Raw genomic sequence first — 15998 nt, 5'->3', positions numbered from 1 at the left:
GACAAGTTCCCCCGTAGGTCAAGAGGAAGAAATAGATGGGAGCCTGCTCTCGGGTCTGGGTATAGATGATGGCTCTGTGGTAAAATGCTTGCTGTGGAAGCCCGAGGACCTGAGTTTCAATCCTCAAGTCCACAAAATAGCCAGGCATGCCTAGAAGACCAGGATAGACACATAGGGAGATAGCAGGTGGTGCTGGGAGAATCTCTAGAAGCTTCTGGGGCAGCCAGGCTGGCCTATGACACAGTGAACAAGAGACAGCATGTCCCAAACAGGGTGAAGGACAAGACCAACACCTAAAGACCAATAACGCCGGCTGTCTTCTCACCTCTAACACCCACCACGGATTGCACGCACCTGAATTTGCACACTCACACACACACAGACATATACATGCACACACATTCATACATGAACACACACCTGTACACACAAGCACACATATATATGCATATGCACACATGAGTGCTTATACACATGTCACACTTGTATATATGTGCACACACATGTATATGCATGTATGTGTGTGTGTGTGTAGTGTGTGTGTATATATATATACACATGGGCACATGCATGAATATACATATACATGCACACTCAGACATGCACACACATGTATACAAACTTGCGCGCACACACAAGCATAAGCAAGCACATAGGATCACAAGCTCACACTCAAGCACACATATGCCATGTGCACACATGTGAGAATCTGAGCCCTGAGGCCCTCCTGCCCCTTAGGGTTTGAGATTCCCTGGACAGAGTAAGTTGACCATGCATATTTGCACTGGCTTCCTCCTTCATCTGCACATACACACTGTCTGTCTGGCAGGGCACATTTTTACAGCTGAGCCCTGAGCTCAGCATCAAAGCCTCCACGCATGCCATGATGACCCTTTCTGACAGTGTGGGACAAGCTGCCTTCCTTGTCTCAGCTCATCATCTCCCTGGGCAATGTTCCTCAGCACACATCTGAACAACTCCACATGCCCAATCTTACATCTTGTAATGAAAAGACTATTTAAAGAGATTAGTCAAATACAGAAAATCCAAATGTAATACTGCTAAATCTCCACATTGTGATCTCTGCATTTAAATATAGCTATTACACAAAAGATAAAATATCAGTTATTAGGGTATCTGGAATTAGGGTATCGATAATGGAGTTGCATGAAGCAGTGTGAGTCTTTCCAGAACAGCTAAGAATCCCTCATGGGTCCACAAATAGAACTTTAGTAGGAGTGAAATTACACAACATGTTCAATTCAAGATTATGAGGTTTTATAAATATGCTGATGACTAAACTATCAAAAGCGTGTGTGCTTCAGTTCAGCCTGATTTTCTGTTGACCAAATCACTGGTAGCCATACTCAATTTAAGAGAAAGAGTTTTTTTCCCACCACGGCCCATGGCATGTGCATCACGTGACTATCCCCAGAGAGACGTGAACACGTGCCTATTCACCTGAGAGAATGAAGAGACAGACCAAAAAATAGTCCTGCCCAAGTCTAGATTAGTGAAATAATGCATATTAGAATTTCTTACAGAAACATGGGTGACTCAAAGGTAGCTGAGTCACCCCCATCCCTACCCACAGCATGGGTGACAACTGTGAAAGCCACATCCTTCGAGCTCCCTGAAAAACATGACAGGGAGCTGTACCAGTGACTCTCTCTAGTGACTACTTACTGTTTATCCAGCCTTGGAGTGGGGCCTCGAAATCTTGTTCATTCTGGACTTCTTGAGCCCCCAGTGTCAGGATCTCCTCAGCCTTAATGACTTATTGTCAACCCAAGTCTTATAAAAAACTCTCCCGCTAGGAGGGACTGCTACAGAGAGAAGGAAAGAGTCACACAGTGGTGCAAAATTGACCTTGTCAGTAACATTTCTTTAGACACTCTCACTCTAGTCTAAATAATATATTTTTAACCCATGCTCTGGAAATACTGATCCCAAAATCTCTTCTCCACGTGACTGTGGGTAGTGCTTCTATCTCCTTAGACGATCTAAACAAGGACATAAACATACAGAGAGACACACACAGTGCTATCTGCTTATGCAATCTAATTGACTATGTATAATATATTATACATGCAATTAGAAATGCAAAAGTTTACCCTTTATTAGTTGAATGTTCTTTCCCCCATGAGAACCACATCTCTCCCACTCTAAGAACAACAGCCCATTTCTGCTTTGTGCCCAACAATGCATAGCACTGGCCAGACAGCTTAGACAACAGAAGCCCAATGGGAGAGAGAAAATACGGTCCCACAGCTGAACTGTCCCTCAGTCATCAGGCGAGGCCCCTATTTGCTCCCTGGAGATGCTGAAGGGTGCAAAAAGGCCGGGAGAGGGTGGTTCTTCATGATGTGTCCCCTTGAATATCTTCTCCTGGGTACACATCCTGGTCCTGGTCCAGACCCTGCCTCCTTGCTTCATCGTTGACCATCATATCCAAGTCATGGATGCTGTTTCCATGGCATCCTCTCAGCAGACACGGGGCAATCCCATCCCCATATGCCACAAGGACACAGAGACTGGAAGATTACGACATTTCTGAGTGGAAACCTCTTACCCTATGTTCTGTGTCTAGTAAAAGGTGGCCAAGATGGGCAAAATGGAATTTTCTTCTAGTTCTTTTAGAACTGTGGTTCAGAACCCCTTTGGCAAAGCGCTGTCTCTAAAAATCATTTACATTACAGTTTATAGCAGTAGCCAAGTTCAGTTACAAAGTAGCAATGGAAACAATTCTGTGGGGGTCACCACAACTTGAGGAACTGTGCTAAAGGGTCACAGCATTAGGAAGGTTGAGAGCCACTGATTTAGAGAGTAGCAAGCTAGCTATCTCCGAAATAACGTATTTAATCATTTACACCCCAATATCAGTTATTGCCCCTGTGATGTTTCTGACGCTACAAGTCTCTCCAGGTCACCAATACAAAAGATGGGGGACTTGAATTTCTTTTGCTTCAGTGGATTACCAGAGCTCCCTAATCTCCATGGTTTTTCCAGCCATCAGATCAAGGCAATGTCAGAAGCTAAGTTAGTCTTGGGAGTGGTGATGAATATATCAGATATTCAAGGTCTGTACAGAAGAAAGGAAATTTGACTGCGCCCACACAGCCACTACTCTTTAATGGGCTGCGCCCCTAGGGAGCCTCACTGCTAATGTAACTCAGAGGGGCCCAGCTGCCTGAGGATTTCACCACTGATTTCAAATGAATTGAAACTTTGATCCATTGCAGCAGCCAGAAGAAGCCATTATTACATATGCTCTGTAGCTACATTTTCACAAATGTTAATTTCTCAGTTATATTAAAATCAATTTTCTTAAATAGCCGAAGCGCACCAGAGTGAAGGAGAAAGCCACTAAGACAATTTTGTTGTTGTTGTTGTTCTTGGGCATTTTGCAATATTATGAGTCTATTAATTTTCCCAACCAGCAGGAAGAGAATTAGAAAAATTCAAATATTATCACAAACAGGATATTAGAAGTCAGCTCTTCGGTAACATTTTTAACTCTCAAGGATACATCACCAAGCTCTTAACTTACTAGAAATATTTATTTGCAAACTTGTGACTTTGAGCTCTCCATAGACTGTAGCCACTGACCGTCACCTAACTTTCTGGTGAGAAGAAAAGGAAGTGACCCGCCTTAACGTATGCCAGCCTTTGATGCTTGACCACACAGCCCACAGGGAGGTCGGACATCTCAGAAACAAAATTTAGACCTTGCCAGGACATTTTTTTCCTGGTGTTCTTAGAGACTGATTTAATATTGAAACATTTTGGCGGTGTGAGACGTTTTGGATATAAAAAATGGCCCAGTGAGTAGCAGGACTGAGTCGGGTCTAGAGCAAAGCACAGCCAATGCTGTGAATTTGACAGCTTCCTGGGAGGGTGCTAGGTTTCAACTAGGAAACACACTAGATCAGTGGTCCTCAACCTTCGCAAGGCTGTGATCCTCTAATGCACTTCTTCATGCTGTGCTGACCTCCAACCTGGACATCATTAAGTTGCTACTTCATAATTGTAGTTTTGCTGTTTGTAATATAATATCTGATATTTGAGATATCTGATATGTCTCCCTCCCTCTCTCTCTCTCTCTCTCTCTCTCTCTCTCTCTCTCTCTCTCACACACACACACACACACACACACACACACACAAGGGATGGCAACCCACAGGTTGAGAATGGCTGCCGTGGCTGCTTCTCTACCCTAGACACACCCTGGTCGCCCTCTGGCATGTCACAGATGGATCTGCTAACACTTTCTAAGGCCCATGTAGTCCTGTTGGTGTCTTAAAAAGCAAAACTCGAGTCCCCCAGTATTTCCAAGCAGCTTCCTTTGGGAGCGAAAGATTTCTGTACTTCGGTTGACTCTCTCCAGCTTGGCCAAAGCCCCATTCCTTTGCCTCAGATTATTTTTCTCTTCTCTCCCGCTGCCAACGTATACTAGCTGCATGCGTATTTTGTGTTTCAGCTTATTCCAGCACTACAGGCTCTACGAGTTTCTGTTCTACTCCACCAGGGAAGAAATTGTCATCGGGACTGAGGTGAGTGAAGGAGCCGGGGGGTGGGGGTGGGGGGGGGGGGGACGACACTCTGCTGGACTATTTAGCGCACCTGTATCTGGAACTGCTCAGAGCAATTCCGGGTCATGCATATTGAAGCGTTATTACAACCAGGCACTAACAAGAATACTCTACTCATGCCAGGTGAAATTCCAGTTAAGAAAATAAGCTGTCTTTGAGTGTTGGGAGAACTGTTAGTTGCATATTTAACTATCTTCAGATTGTTGGACAAACCACTGTCGAATAGCATTCTCTTGTTTCAGCCCAAATAAAGTCAGGAGATGGACCAGGCCCCCCCTCTCCCTCCCTCTCCCGATTTTCTGCTGTCTTCCTCTGCTCCCTTTTAAGACCTGCTTCAAACCTCACTTCCTCCCTGGAGCAAGCCTGATTCATGGCATTGTGTTTTCTAACAAAGGATTTGAGCTCATTCTCTACACACAGCCTCTGAGGGTTTTATCTTCTCTTTTCTCCCCCCCCCCCCCTTAGTTTCAACTGACCTTCCCTTGCTAAATTTTGGCTCCCATTACCCAAACATCCATCATCCTTGTGAATTCCTCCCGTGTCTCCTGTGGGTTCATATAGTCAAGCAGCTCAACGGGAATGTTCCCCCAAGGAGGAGGTCACATGCTGCTTTTCCCTAACATGTGACAGTCCGTAGTGTCACACAGGACAGGGACCTTCTGAAATTAACCCTAAAGAACCATTTGGGTGACAAATGGAAGAAGGGAGGTTTTACAGTGAACAGTCTATGGCAAGACAGGAAGTGTTCTCAGATAAGTCACGCAAGTGCAGTATTGGGAGTGAGGATCCATCTCAATGAGATGAGGATGCTCCAGACAGTGCTCCAGACAGTGCTCCCTCTTCCTAAGCAGCTCCTCTGCCTCCTAGAAGGACAAGTGACAGGCATTGTCATTAATGGTGAAGAGGGAGCCCCACCCTCCATCCACCTTTCCTCAGATGAAGCACGAGGCAGACCTAACCCTGTACCATCTACCTAGGGAGGCTTGGGTTGTGACAGTGCTTCCAGATCGGCAGAGACAGATGTGTAGGTACAGGAAGAACATGTCACAGCATTTGTCTCCTACTGTGTGCCTCTGCACTGCAAGGCCCAGGTCTGATGGCATCCTCGAGCATGGAAAAGTCACACGGACGAGGTGGACAGGGACCAACTTGTTTACTGTCTGTGGTGCTTGCCCCAAGCTGGTCAGAGTGACAAAGTGTGCTTAATGGAAGGACGCTGGGTCTTCCAGAGCTGAACTGGAAAGGACCACCAAAAGCTGCTACCGTGTACTTTGTGGTATTGTGGAAGTCTCTGATGACTTCTGGGGCAAATACCTGGTCGATAATTAATAGAGAGAGCAGGAGTCTGGGCCACTACTACCTGACTGCTTATGCTGGTCCCAGAGCTCTGGGCTCAAATGAGAGATGCTGGTAGTCATGGGCATGTTTCAGATTCAACAAGCTAAACATCTATGATAAACCTGAGTTTCTTTCTTAACTGTTGATAGAGGATTTGAGAGAAATACATATGCCTCTATTCACAGATATATCCAGATCATAAATGAAAAATTGTAAATGGCATTCAATGCTCCCATATTCCATCTGCCAATTAAGTATTAGACCCAGGCCATGTTAATTGGCAGCTGCCAAACAAAAACGGAATAGCCAAGTATTACAGGTTACATAATAAAACGGTAGACATCTATCTGACAGTTCTTCCTGCTGGATCTTTGAACTGGTCAAAAGTTCTGTTTTTGCACTAACGACTCATTTGCTGGGAATATGGGAGGTTCAGATGAGTGTCAGAGGTGTCATGGGAATGCAGTGAGCAGGCCTGACTGTGTGCAGTTGTGTTGGACCTATGACATGGAATTTTAAAACACAATACAGGGGGGAAAACATGAAAAGGAGGGACCTATGGATAGAAATGACTGCCCTCCTCCAAGTGTACTCCAGACATTTTGTTCGAAGCACACAGTGAGGCATGAACGTGGTTTAAGTGTGTCCATCAAAGACCCATGTCGGCTCCCGGTCCCCAGTGTGACACTGTGGAGCTGAGGAGACCCTGAACAGGGCAGTACCTGGTGAGAGGATATGTCATTAGAGGAGCATCCTCAGAAGGGATTGTGGAACCTAATATCTCGCTGACATCTTGATGGAAGATGAGAGCTCTTCCCTCAACACACACCCTTGCCGCGGTGTCACTGTCTACCATTAGGATCTCACCTTAGTCACGGCCAAGTGAGCAACTAAATCTCTAGCACTATGAGACATATTAACTACTCATCTTCATAAAGTTAGTCTGCCCTGAGTACTTTGTTCTAGTAATGAAAAAAAGAAAAAACGAAAGAAAGAAAAACAGACCAGTTTGTCCTCCTTCAAACAACCAGGGAAACAGCTCGAAGCATAAGCTCAGCTTAGCTGAGAGACCATCAGGTATTTGAGCACCAGCTAGCTGTGCATTTAGTAATGACTGTGTGCTAATCCGTGTACTTCAGAAAACCATTATCAGTGTTTAAAAGTTTGCAAATTTGACTAAGTGGAGGAACTTGGGACGGGGCAGAATTATTCTGGGTTGCTCAGGTGGGCTCAGAAATGATCATTAGTCACCTCAGAAAAGAAAGGGGGAAGGCAAGAGATTGAGAGGAGAGATTTAAATATCACATACACGGTCATGAAAGAAGAGGCCCAAGCTCAGCTAACTGTCCTGGCATCTGTTATGGGAAGGCCCTGTGATTTCTCAACATTAGATTAAATATTATTGTATGTTATCATCATTATAAAATTTAAATAGAAACCTAATGGATATGCAGAAATCTAGCACATGGCACATATGAGTATTTAGAAGGAAAAAAAAACAGCATTTAGTATCAACTGGGGTAACCCTCTATATGCTAGACTTCCACCTTATACAAAACTCTAAACCGAGTTCCCGCACTAACAGCCTCTTCACCTGCGGCAGACACATACCATATCAGCAGACTGTAATTCACCTTGCCCTAACCTTTCCACTGAGAACTAGGAAAACAGGGCAGGATGTTTTTGGTTTTGTTGTTGTTGTTGTTGTTGTTGTTGTTGCTGCTGCTGCTGTTGTTGTTGTTGTTTTCAAACTTAAGTATGTGAGATCTCAGCTATCAGCCCAAAACCATTATGAATATGGGTCTGGAGAGATGGCGCAGCAGTTAAGAGCACATTGCTTCTGCAGAGGACAGTAGTTACTCAGCTCCAGGGGACGCTGGCGCCCTCTTCTGGTCACCCCAGGCACCTGCACTCATCTCACAGGCTTACACCCACACACATACACATCCTTAACCCTAGTAAATATATCTTTTTTTTTTTAAAGAACCTATGAATCTCCAAGGTAAGCCTGGCAGTTGGTGATGCTTTCGACCTAAGCATCTATCAGTTTTTTAAAGGAGGTGAAGGCACTGAGAAAATAAGAAGGTCTTTAATGAACGGGAAAATAGTGAGAGAAGAGAGTATAGGTCACCCTAAGAAGTGTGTGCCACATGCCAAAGATCACCTTTGGGGAAATTAGTCCTCATATGGACTAAATTCAACTTAAAGATTCTCTCCGGAGTATTTTATCAACAATATATAATCCTAACCTCCTCTAAACCAAAATTGCACTGCACCACCAGCAGCAGCAGCCATTTCTCCATAACCAGAAGCCAGCACACATGAAAGTCACCCATCACAGAAAATACAAGCAGACTGCGGGAGCCTAGATCTCCCCAATTAGGCTAGGCTGGGGGACCAGAAGCCTTGGTGTCCTGCATAGCCACCTCCAACACTGGAAGTACCTGTCACCGCATCTAGCTTCTAATGTGCTTGTTCTGAGGCTAAAACTCTGGTCCTCGGGCTTGGGTGGCAAGCCTCCAAGGAGCAGGGTGTAAGTGGGGACCGGCTGGGAAGCGGAAAGGGGTGTTTAGCCCTGTCTGTTCCAGATTAATGCTGGCACTTAACAATGTAAAGGCCTTCGTGCACCACTTGTATAAAAAGACAAGAACCCCAGCTGATTTCACAGAAGGAACATTTTGTAAATCAAGGTTAGGTGTATGCTTACACTTACCCTGATGTCCTGACAGATAGACAGCTGGTCGAGGGACATCACTTGAGTTTGACAAGAGAAAGGCTAAATGGAGCTTGACAGGAAAACAACTGGTGGATTCTCAAGCCCATGAATTTAAGAGTTTTACAACTGTTCTGCCATATTTAACTTGTAACAACAGCCCTAGGTCTAGCTGAAGAGTCACTTACAGACCAGGGAGCCAGCCTATTCTACTGTCGCAGACCAAATCCCCACCCCCACCCCCGCCACAAAGATAGAATTGTTTTCATGAACCATGAGCTGTGTATGGCATCTTAAAATATTTATTCAGTTTAAGTTCAGCAGAGTGACAACAAGCAGACCTTGCATCTCAGGCACACGCAAAAGTTGTTATGCATGTGTGCATGGATGTATGTATATGCACGTATGTGCATGCGTGCAGGAGCGTGCTTAAACAAGCCCATAATGTGTGCCTTTGAGAGATGAAAATTTTCATAAGATTTGGTCTCTTTCAATATTTCTCCCAACTTCTGGACTGAGATGGGAAAGGCGGAGCCAGCAGGGTTACTACTCTGCAGGGGACGCTCTGCCACTCGGATGCCCCTAGTGCCACCGAGCCGCCAGTGTAGCACCACGGAAGCCATTCCCACTGTAGCATATGTGGTCACAGTGCAGGCCATGGCACATCCCATGTAGCCATTGGCAGAAACCCAGCCCTTACAAGCAATGCTGTGCCCGGATGTGACTATTATATACATGTAATAGATGTGTGGAGATATTTAAAGAGAATCATAAATACACCTAAGTGCCTACTTTGCCTGAAGTTATACTTTGGCAGACTTTCAAATCCCAAAGTAATACCAGTTCAGGTCAGCAAATACAGGAATTCGGAGCTCTTCCAGCTCAGCGGTTGTTCTGAGTCCATGCTCTTAAGCAAACACAAAATAAAGAAAACATTTTTCCTCCCTCTGATTTCAAAAGCCACCCAGATTATGGGTGTTAATGACATTGTAGTTGGAGGGTGAAAAAGACCAAGACAGAAACGTAAAATTTCTTTTATTCATTTATCGTATGAAGTCAGATAAACCAAACAGGAAGCCTCAGTAACATCGGCTGCCGCCACTGTCTTGTGGATAAGAGAGCAATGCAAACAGCATTCAAGTCTGGATAGATTTGGAAAGGAAGAGGTAATTGAAGGGTAGCTACCAGTACCCTTCCTTCTTGAGTCTTTCCTTAAAATACACCTATGAAAATCACAATACCGTGTAACTACAACTCCAGGGGAATCCAATCCCTGTGGCTACCTCCAGCACCTACACTCACATACATATACCCACTCGCTGACCAAAAATAAATACACAATTAAAAATAAAATAAATCTTTAAAATTAATGCCCAAACTTACACAGATGATTTTCTTTATCTTGAAAAAGGTTTCTGTCTTAAATTAGCCCATTAGCAAGCTTCTGAAAAAAAAAAATATCACAATGCATGTAATGTGTTTGACCCAGTGGAATAGGAAGTGTGCTGAGAAAAAAAAATCCATCAGAAACTGTTGTGTTGAAATAACTTTATCTGCCCAGCCTGGCATGCGTGACAAAGTGACCAGAGAATCTGTCACTTAAAGAAAGTGGTCGATGTTTCAGCCTACAATTCATCAAACCTCACTCTCGGCTTTTCCCTCCAAGCTCTGAAAAACAATCACTCTCCCTTAAATATCAATCGTCTCTGAGAAATTTGGGCAAATTTGTCTCCAGCCAAACAATTGATAAATGGCAGGTGCATAATTTAAAGATGGTTTCCATAGCAGCTCGCCTGGCTCCTCAGCTCTTGAGCCTGCCACTCAAGTGTTCCTGCCCACCTGGATCACTGTAGCATCCATCTCAGAGACTCCTTGGCAGCCCTGTCTCTGAATGAACAAGCCTGGGATTTTGGCAATCACATGCCCCACCCTCTCCTCTGCCCGGATGTATAAGGCCTCAGTTACTGAGCAACATTTCTTGACCAATCCAAAGCTATTATTCCTTCACTGTGCAGCTTTAGAGACATTGTTATGGAAGAGAGGGAGGGAGGGAGGGAGGGAGGGAGGGAGGGAGGGAGGGAGGGAAAGTCAGAGAATTGTTACCACTGCTAGGTTTCTGCCCTCAGTGCTGACACCCTTGATGGAGATCTGCAACCCTGTGTTCTGCCTCAGAAGCTAACTTCTCAAACCCTAGCTCTCAACCATGGCGCTTAGTATAGACCAGCCATTATCACTTCTCTTGGTATGCTCCATATGGGCCTACCTGCATTCAACCAGTGCTCCAAATTTTACCACATTTAATGGTGAAGAGCAATGAAAGCAGAATTTCATCTTCTGGTTTGAAAAACGTCACATTTGCGAAATATGATTTTGTTTGTCCAGTGAGAAACCTACGTCAGTCTTTAAATTATAAATGTTCATTCCCCGAATCTTTTACCAAGGGCTCAGAAGCTGCCCTTAAAAGAAAATATGTTTCTGCTATTCATGTTTAATCATGAAATTTTTCTTTTATATGGAACACCTTTTGAAATGTCAAGATCCCAGATGTCTTTGCCTACATCAGAATTTTTAACGCATATCTGGGGGTAGGAGGTTACTTAGACAAATAGAAAAACCAAACTTGTAAGGCGAAATCTGTGATATAAATAAGCGACAGAAAGGAAGTAACTCTGTTGCTATTGTCTGCAATTTCATGTCACAGATTAATACAAAAGTCTTGTGCCCACCCGATGACGCCTGCCTGCCTGAAGGAAATATCAAAAGTGTGTTTATGGGGCTGCAGAGGTGGCCCTGCACTTAAGAGCCTGCCCTGTGCTTTCAGAGGACCTGAGCTCTGTTCACAGCAACCGTGTGAAGCAGCTCAAGTACCTGCAACTCCAGCTGCAAGGTATCTGACATCCTCTGACCTCGGCAGGCACTCTAACACAGACACAGGCACAGATATATAATTTTAAAAAGATATTTTTAAAAAAGCATATATGTACAAGAAGACACTTAAATAGCCGATAAACTCATGCCAAGATTTTCAACATTTTCAGTTCTCAAGGAAAGGCAAATTAAAAGTCCCACGTGGTGGATGTGGTGTTAGGAGCATACAGGACTGTCACAATTTGAGGGCAAGCCTGGATAGACGGTGAGTTTACGGTGAGCTGGGGCGATAGAGAGACCTTTCCTCAAATCTCCCACCCTAGGAAAGAAAGAAATGTCAATCAAAATGTCTACATTCTGAAAAGTTTAATCTGCGGCATCCTCTCTTGTGAGAGTGTGGTAAAAAGCACCCCCACTGGACCGACAGGAACAGAAATAAATGGGTTCGCATTCTACTGACAACTGGGTATTGTTGAAACGTGGTCCCCTTTCATCCAGGTCTGTAGTTCCCTGAGTTTATCTCAAGTGCATAGCCAGACAAAGGGCAGAAATATGAGCGTGTACATCTGCATTTGCCTGCAATATTGAAAAAGTAACATAGATTGTGACATGCTTAAATGTCCTTTATCAGGACAGAGAGAGAGAGAGAGAGAGAGAGAGAGAGAGAGAGAGAGAGAGAGAGAGAGAGAGAGAGTGTGTGTGTTTACACTCAGGGGCTTGGAAGGGTCTGTTTATGGTTATGTACACCCATGTTTGAGAGCCAATGGAGGCCAGAATAGGGTGTTGGATGCCCTGGGTCTGGAGTTTTAGGCATTATGAGCTTTCTGTCATGGGTGCAAACAAAACAAAACAAAACAAAACAAAACAAAACAAAACAAAACAAAACAAAACAAAAACACCTCTGGAAGCAGCAATTGTTCTGCAATACTGAGCCATTTCTTCAGCAGGCAGGCAAGGAGGGAGGGAGGGAAAAAAAACTTTTTATTTGTTTTATTTTGTGTGCATATAGACAAAGGGTCTGAGGACAAATTGCCAGAGTCAAAGGGCCCCAGGGTTAGAACTTGGGTCCTCAAGTTCGGCAGCAAGCGTCTTACCTTCTGAATCCTCTCACCTGCCACCTGCCGTGGTTTTCGTATTTGAAACAAGGGCTTATGCATCCTAGGCTGACCTTGAACTCACTCTTTAGCTGTGGATTACCTTGAACTCCAGTTCTTCCTGCCTCCACCTCCTAAATGGTACCCACAAACAACTCTGTGGTGATGAAGAAGTGTCCCGGAAATGAGGTCATGACCTGGAACAATATTCACGTCATGTTAGACATCTAATTAGACGACCAGTGAGACATGCCTATTGGATTTGAAATTCTGGTTCATCTCACATCTCTGTGTGTCACTGTGATTACCTGCTGGTGGGACAAGACTCTCCGGCCCTCAGGAAGCTGGTTGGCACCGTATTTGGCTACCAGTTCTTTCTTTGGGATCTCTGATTTGACAGGAATCTTGGCCACCTTTGTCTTTGCCTGAGCCAGCCAGACCTCTCCCTCTGCTTTACCGTTTGCTGTCTGTTCTACCATGCTCTCTCACCTTGTGGGCTCTCTTCAAGCTAGCCTAAGTCATTAAGTCTGCCAAAGACTTTCCTACTTAGAAAGATCTTGCACTGCTAAAGGGCTCAGCAAAGCTGTTAAAACTCCGCATCAACCTTGAGGTCCCTTACTGGATCAGCCTTTCCTTGAACCCCTCTGCAAACAGTTCTCTCTGGCCCAGTGACCCGGAGTTCCACTACAGCTTCTCTTATTCTTGTCTCTTACACTATCAGCTCCCTCCACAGCCTCTCCTTTATGCTCCTCCAGACCCTTCTGCTTGAGGGAACCTTGGATGAGGATAGCCAACTAAAGGCTCTGATAAGCTGGTCCATCAGGGACTGACTTCACTCACCCTGTCTCAGGCTATACCACCTTTGCCTTAAGGGGGAAGATAGGAAGTCACATGGCTTGGTTTTTCTGTCTCCACAATGTTCAGGCTGATCCCATCTGTTCCCATGTGCTATGCCCTCACAAGCCAGGCTGCAGCAGACTTTCTCACTGCTTGCTTAAAATGGCTCCCCTAATTTCAGAAGCTCAAGCCCTGAGCATTTCCTGATCACCCTGGGTTCTTGGACAGGGTCATTGTTAAGGCTGCCATCCTTATGTTGGGTCATGAATTTTTTTTTCCTCTTAAAGATCAGATCCTTAGGATATCATCCACTGATTTTTTACTATGTTCTCCTCATTCTCTGAATCTTCCCATGGGTTCCAAGTTCTTAGATCCCAGGAAGGGTTTGTTTAAGTGCAGATCTAACTTGTACTCTTTTCTTTCTGGCCCCCATGCCTTAAGTATCAAGCCAACACCTCCATCTGCATTTATTTAATTTACTTGCCAAGCCACAGGCTTACATGGAGGATGGTAGCCGAATCTTCCTTTCTCATTCCAATTACTCCTTTATGTAAACAGGTGCCTGCTGTACACAAATTAAACCTTGTCAGCCGCCATTTTGGCCTCGGGTACATTTCTAAGTATGCAAAACAAACATATCAGACAACCTCCTCAGCTGCTTGCCAACAATCTCAACCCTTGTGCACTAATCTCCAAGACTGTGAAATTTCCTCTTAACCTTTAACAGTTTCCAGGGCATCTCTATTTATGTGGTAGATGCCATTCATCCAGCAGACACACATAGCACCCCATAGCACATAGACAAAGACTGCCATCTTGGGATTCTGCCCACAGACACTCCTAGTCCTCAGCCTCAGATGCATGTCTCACCACTCACACCAAGAACTGTGCATCCACTGTCACAGCACAGAGGCACACTAACAAACCTCCGTTGCATGCTCCTCTACCATCTACTCATTCCTCCCCAAGTCATCTAAGCCATGCCCTTGTTTGGGCACCAATTACGTTGTGTGACAAAACTGTTTCTGAGGAAATGCAGTACTCACGCCCATTCAACCACAGATAGGAAGGCTACAACAAACCAAAGTATGGATACGAGCAAAGTCCATCTCTGTCAAACAGTGAGTTGTATTGGGACTGCTTATAGAAGTGTGTGTGAGGGGTTACTTACAGGAGCAGAAATGACTCAAAGGCAGCCGCATCACCAAAGCCCACACTTCACAGCCTGCAGGCAGCTCAACAGGTTGGAGAATGTCCTTTCTCTGATCTAAACCTCAGCCAGGCAACTGGGATGTTTCTGTTTCTTCAAAGCAGCTGGTCTGACCTCAAGACTCTTCTTTGCAGCTTGGCTTGTTTCTCATCTGAGGTAGGTTCTTCCCTTCATAGTTTACTCCAGCAAGGTGGGGCCCAGTGAATCTGTTCAGTTTCAGGGACTTCTGGTGGCCATTTTCAGTCATTTACCTTCCTGTTTATGGAGCTTCCCTGCAAGGTGGAATGTTCCAATATTAGAGAAAACTGTTGTTACAGCAGACTTGGGGACATATGTCAAATTGGTGGTAGCAGTCACCCTATGTTGGCAGTGTAGTAGGTAAGCCTGGCTTCCTTGCTTTTGTCTCTGTATTCTGGCATGATTTTCAATAGGAAACGTGAGGCTGTTTGGTTTTAAGGATAGAGGCATCAATATCAAAGTTTTTCTTCATCTTCTTTCTTTTCACTATTCAGCCTCATGTCTCTCTTGCTTTTTATTTCTTCAGAGGCTCACTCACTATGAAAGCACCTGTGTTGTTTCTGAAGGGCTGCATTTTGTGATCATGTGATCAGGCAGCGTGCTTCTTAAAGCCAAGGGTTCTGTCACAGATGAAGATTCCATAGCTATCTGAGCAGGAGAATCATCTTAGTGGTTTCAGGTTGTTTAAATTACACAACACAAACAGTGTCCAGGGCAATAGAAGTAAGATCCAGATGACAAGAGCTCTGGCCACAGCATTTTGCTACTTAAAATGTTATCTGACTAATAGATGGTAGGCTGTAGAGGACCTAATGCCATTTGGGAAAAAAAGAACCAACGTGTGATCTCGGGCCCACAGAATGCATTAATAATCCCAGATTTCATTTCCGGACAAAGCAGCCTCTTCTATGTTGTGTGGGGAGCCATGCCTCCGGCTGAGCGGCCCAAGTGCTAAAAACATTTCCAAATGTTTAAGAGAAAGCAGCATGGATTTTCTCCGACCCAGAAGCCTCTGAAAAATAAAAGGTTCCCCCAGTCAAGACAGTCGTCAGCCTGCAAACGTGAAGGAGCAGCTACATACAAAACGGAACAGTCTGGTCCGCAGAACTCCCAAGGACAGACCAGAACCGGCAGATCATTTGGGGGAGGGTTTGGACTAAATAAATGCTCAATTTCCAGCCAACTCCTTGAACAACTTTACAAAATATTACAGCAAGAATAACATTGTGAAGCTTCAGATCTGGTCAGTAGGTGATCAGTTATCACCTGCCAAGGCCTTGTGCGCTTGAGTTCAAGTCTTCTCCATCTTGTCCCCTCCATTTTTCGAT

At 44.7% G+C, this 15998-nt stretch overlaps 1 protein-coding gene across 2 annotated transcripts in view; it reads left to right on the top strand.

Moving 5' to 3' along the window:
* Window positions 1–15998, top strand: part of Cabcoco1 (ciliary associated calcium binding coiled-coil 1) — a 110966-nt gene that overhangs the window by 27672 nt on the left and 67296 nt on the right. For both annotated transcript variants that reach the window (NM_028491.1, XM_006514216.4), the window contains exon 5: window positions 4481–4553. In NM_028491.1, coding sequence (NP_082767.1) covers window positions 4481–4553 — 73 coding nt within the window. The remainder of the gene's footprint in view (window positions 1–4480; window positions 4554–15998) is intronic.

This window comes from Mus musculus, chromosome 10, assembly GCF_000001635.26.
Source record: "Mus musculus strain C57BL/6J chromosome 10, GRCm38.p6 C57BL/6J".
NCBI lineage: Eukaryota > Metazoa > Chordata > Mammalia > Rodentia > Muridae > Mus > Mus musculus.
This window is presented reverse-complemented; position numbering and strand designations above follow the sequence as displayed.